The sequence below is a fragment of the Populus nigra genome, chromosome 1, assembly GCF_951802175.1.
Source record: "Populus nigra chromosome 1, ddPopNigr1.1, whole genome shotgun sequence".
Taxonomy (NCBI): domain Eukaryota; kingdom Viridiplantae; phylum Streptophyta; class Magnoliopsida; order Malpighiales; family Salicaceae; genus Populus; species Populus nigra.
Genome location: NC_084852.1, coordinates 10,416,299 through 10,421,151, shown reverse-complemented (window position 1 = coordinate 10,421,151; position 4,853 = coordinate 10,416,299). Strand labels below are relative to the sequence as shown.

The 4,853-nt window shown below is 30.2% G+C and overlaps 1 protein-coding gene across 1 annotated transcript; it reads right to left on the bottom strand.

The window, feature by feature from the left end:
• Nucleotides 1-756: 756 nt before the first annotated feature.
• On the bottom strand, nucleotides 757-1,353 carry LOC133688115 (VQ motif-containing protein 1-like). The gene has a single exon (XM_062107506.1). It carries the CDS (start codon nucleotides 1,218-1,220, stop codon nucleotides 876-878), a length of 345 nt encoding a protein of 114 aa, XP_061963490.1. The 5' UTR covers nucleotides 1,221-1,353; the 3' UTR covers nucleotides 757-875.
• Nucleotides 1,354-4,853: the final 3,500 nt, after the last annotated feature.

Below are 4,853 nucleotides of genomic sequence, written 5' to 3'. Positions count from 1 at the left end.
CGAATTCTAATTCTTGATCACATAGACCAATATTCATTTATATCATTTATATTTTATTTAATATTCTTTTATATTCATTTATATCATTCTAATTCTAGTCGTTTTAGTTTTTAAAAATAATTAATTAGTTCCTAGACCGATATCATTTATATTTAATTTAATATTCTTTCATTTATAGACCGTATCTTCCCATACTATTTAATTATATTTTTAAATAAAAGATTAAAAAAATATAAAATGGATAAAAGGGATTAATAAACTAAAATTTGAAACTAGAAACACTATTTAATTCATTTTGCAAAACTATGCAGATAGATTTTTTTATAAATTGGTGATGCGAAAAAAGAGAGCGGGCCTCTTTAGGGCTCGGTACGGATTATTTACCCACACATTTATGGGGCCCCATGATGGGCCTCACTCCATAAATGATCACAAGCAGTTGGTAGTTTCAAACCTTATAGTCCAGCAAGAAAAAAGTCCTCGACGGATTCTTTCATTCATTTTCAGCCACAAACATGCAGCCATAAATTCGAGGATGATAAGAGTTAAAAAACATAGGCCGCAGAAAATGCAGAATTTGTTTTTTTCCTCCTTTGATTTACAGTTTGTAACTCTGCTTTCTGTATTTGATAGCTCCAGTTTTCATGCTAATTACCAGTGAAAATGAACATTCTTTCCTTTCTAGCTAGAGCTCTAGTGAATGTGTCTCAATTTGCAAGGCCAGGAGACTGGAGAGAGAGAGGAGCCATAAAGATTAACAAGACCTTAATGAGGTATTATAGTAGTGAGGAATCTGCATTATCATAACATTAAACACAAATACTGAAACAATTAGTAGAATTAATTAAATAAACATATGTTTAGTGCATGAAAACTTAAATATCAGCCCATAATCGGTATAACTCATCCATAGATGGCATCTCCTTGAGCAATCCTTCAAACTCCTTGAACGATAAATCTCTCATCAAAACTTGATCACCACCAGCATTTGGAACCTTATCACTAACATCCAACCGAACCCTTTTTGCCCTGATCTCGTCCATTGATGTCAATTTCCTTGACAGTCCTCTCTTTAGATGCTTATGATCACTATTTCCTGGAGGTGCAGAGTCTTTGCCGGTGAACTCTTGCACCACTGACTTGAAGCTCCTAACATCCGTCTCCACGTACTGCGTGTTGATTATCACCACCCTCACTGGCTCTCTAATAAGACCTGCCATGATAATTCAGTGAATATATCTTGTTGTTTCAAAAGGGTTTTGGCTTTTGCTTGATCTATGTATGTATAGCTAGGCAAGTAAGACGTTATCTTCTTACAGTATCTTCGTTTGCTTTCTTGACTAAGTTACGAGAGACAGGCATTTATATAGCGAATTTGAAATGATCGAGGCACAAGGAAACTACTAGCCAGTACGAAGTTGCTGCGGGTGAAAAGAAGGAAAGGTCTATCAATGAGACAACTTGGCTGACCATGAATGCGTACGGTCAGCAGTCTAGGAAGACTTCAAATGTCAAAGCACACAATTTAGGAATTCAGTCATATCTCATGCACAGCGTAGCAGGAAGATTTAATTTATACCAAGTTGATCCCACATTATTTTTTTAATTTAATATGAATATTCAGTACAGTTTATATATATTTTAATTAATTTTATAAACTTAAAAATTAATAATTATATAAATACTTAAACTCGTAATTATTAATTATTAAGAAGTAAATTTAAAAACTAACCAATTGAGTTATTTATTAAGATTAAATCAAAGTATCATAAATTAAACCATAAATGATATTAATTTGCTTAATTCTTGCTTGAGAGGGAAGAAACTCAATAAAGAACGTTAGATATTGTCAATTAAGCAAAAAAAAATATGAACAAGAAGTTGAAAATATAAGCCAAAAGTCGAAGGTTTTGAATTTTATGTAACTTTATTGGGTTCACTATATATTAGTATTGGCACGTACGTAACATATTTTCTTGTCTATATGAAGCTTCCAATAGTAGTTAATTAATAAATTTTATGTTATGGCACTTAGTATGATTACTTAATGGGCGGTTCCATGGCAAAACGGAGGGGGAAAATAATAAAAGAAAAGAAAGAGAAATTAAGAAGAAGAAAAAGTTTTTGACTTGGTATGAACGACTTGGTACTAAATCCTGCACGCGTCAAGGACAGCCGAGGAGGATTATGAAAGGGGAAAGGTCTTACCAGAGTCGATCTTTCTATTTATATATGTAAAACACTAAGTATGACTAAGACACACACACACACACACACCCACACACACACACACCGAATCTGCTTACGCTTTCGTTTGCAGAAGATTCATGATTACAACGGCAGACCATATGTGAACCGTTGGACTAGTGAAAACAATTTTTATGTTCCTTAATTATCATTAATCGCTATATTAAAAGATAAGATAAAATGAATATTTAAAAAATTATTCTTCCAAATTAAATAAAATTTTTTAATTATTATGTCAATACAATTTCATTCCTTAATGTTTATATTATATAAACTAGATTAATTTAAAAACATTATTTTAATATGTTTTCTATGAAGTTATCACAATCTCATAGGTTGGGAGTATTACAGGTTAGCTGAGCTGGTTGATCATTTTTTTTATTTTTTAAAATTATTCGCTTCTTAACTCCATCATTTTAACATTGGGTTGATTGAGAATTGAGTTTTATAATTTCTTTTGCTTGCTTTCTATAAAGTTATTACGGTATCTTGACATAGGTCGCTAGTTTTACGGGTTGGCCAAGTTGATTGGGTTTTTTTTGGTATTTTTTAATTAAATATTTTTTTTAATTTTATCATTTAATATTAATTTGATTCTGAATTATTCTTCATAATTGTTTTTTTTATATGCTTTCCGTGTGATTATCTCAATCTTATGACGTAGGTTGCGGGTTAGGCCAATTGACTTGAGTTTTTTTAGTTGATTTCTTTTTTAATTTTATTATTCAATATTAGATTGATTGAAAATTAGGTTTCATAATATTTTTTTGTTTGCATTCTATGAGGTTATCCTCGTCTCATTACTCGAGTCACGGGTTTGGTCGATTGACTTAGGTGTTTTTTTGTGTCCTTTATTTATTTATTTATTTTTAATTTCATCCTTTAATATTGAGTTGATCGAGAATTGAGTTTCATAATTTATTTTGATTTGTTTTTTATAACATTATCCCAGTTTTATAACCCAAGTTTGACAAAATTAACCCAGGTTGACTCAACTTATTTTTTTAGTTGATTTTTTTTCAATTTTATTATTCAACATTGGATTGATTGAGAATTGAGTTTAATATTTTTTTTCTATTTACTTTCTATATGGTTACTAGGGTCTCATGACCTGGATAATAAATTTAACAAGTTAACCCGAGTCGATCTATAAGATATTATCTTGATTTTTTAAAATCAAACTACATTTTTAGCAGTTGTTGGGGTTGTCTTCAAACCTAACAAATTAATCAGGTTATATCAAATTAATATTTATATAGTTTAATTTAATTTATTAAAAAATATAATAACAACACCTGAATTTTAATCTGTCACGCAACACGAGCATCTAGTACCAAGCTAAATTCTATTCAATGTTATAAATGTAATATTTCAATTCTATTGAAAATGGATATCTGCCGAGGACCGCAGTCCACATGATGTAACAATTATAAGTTTGAAATCTAGTTTCTTTAATGAACCATTCAAGGTTTTGTTCAAAAGCTTGCTCGTGAGAGTTTGTTAACAACATATCTTAATTATTTAGGGCATCTTTATGGGAAGAACCAAGAGAAAAGGACAAAAAAAATTCAGCTCCAACGAAAAAGTTGTATTAAACAGTCAAAATAGCGTTTCTATGTTGAAAAGTTATACCTACGTATCAGTCAAAAGTGATAAAAATTTGTTTAATATATTTCTATGTTAAAAAAAGTTTTGATTGAAATTATATTAGTTAGCTATATTTAATAAATAGTTTTATTAGTATTAAATATATTTGTATTTTCTAAGTGATTTTTTATGAGTGCATATAAAAAAAACATATTTACATTGTTAAAAAAAAAACTCTTCAAAAGAGCATTTCTCCTTGAGATGCTATTTCAGGAGAAACTACTAGAAGAAGTCTAGGCAGTTTTACACTTAAACATGGATTAAGTCAAGATAGCAATCAACAAATGATGACAAGAGACGACTACAAATCTAGACTTGTCCAGATTCCAGAGGACAAAGACATTATCCACCAAATTGAAAGAAGAAGAAGAAGAAGAAGAAGAAACTCAATTAAAAAAGGTATGAAATGGTCATGCTGAGATACAACGCCTAGAACATGTATAACAAAAAATGCGTTTCGTTTAGAAATTTTCTGTAGTCTTTTATGATGTTGAAATGGTGTTTTGAAGTGACCCGAGGCACCACCTACCACAGCCAGTTGGGGGAACCGCGCTTTTTTTTTTTTTTTTTTAGGCGAACAGAAAAAAATATTAAGCACATGAAGTTCTCCGAGTAATATTATAAACCAACTACAATAAGATATACCGTCTTATTTAGTCATGTCATCAATTTTAAAATAAACAAATTAGTGAAAATCTAAAATATCTAGATGTTTTACTGTTTCTTATACTATTCATTCATTATTTGTTTTCTTCTTTCATCAATCCAAGGTTTTTTTTTTCTTTTTTACATTACCATAATTTTGTGTTTTTTAATTTGTGAAAACTGTCGCACCTGTGCGGTGTCACGGCAAATATTTCACTTCAATTCATATATCTATCTGACAAATATGAAATATGAGGAGACAAGGAATTCTTGTCTTTTATCGATGGAAAAATAGAATGGGAGTCACCACCTAA

Bases quoted from the DNA above. Each gene is read 5' to 3' on its own strand.
- LOC133688115 (XM_062107506.1), bottom strand. From the start codon at position 1,220: ATGGCAGGTCTTATTAGAGAGCCAGTGAGGGTGGTGATAATCAACACG.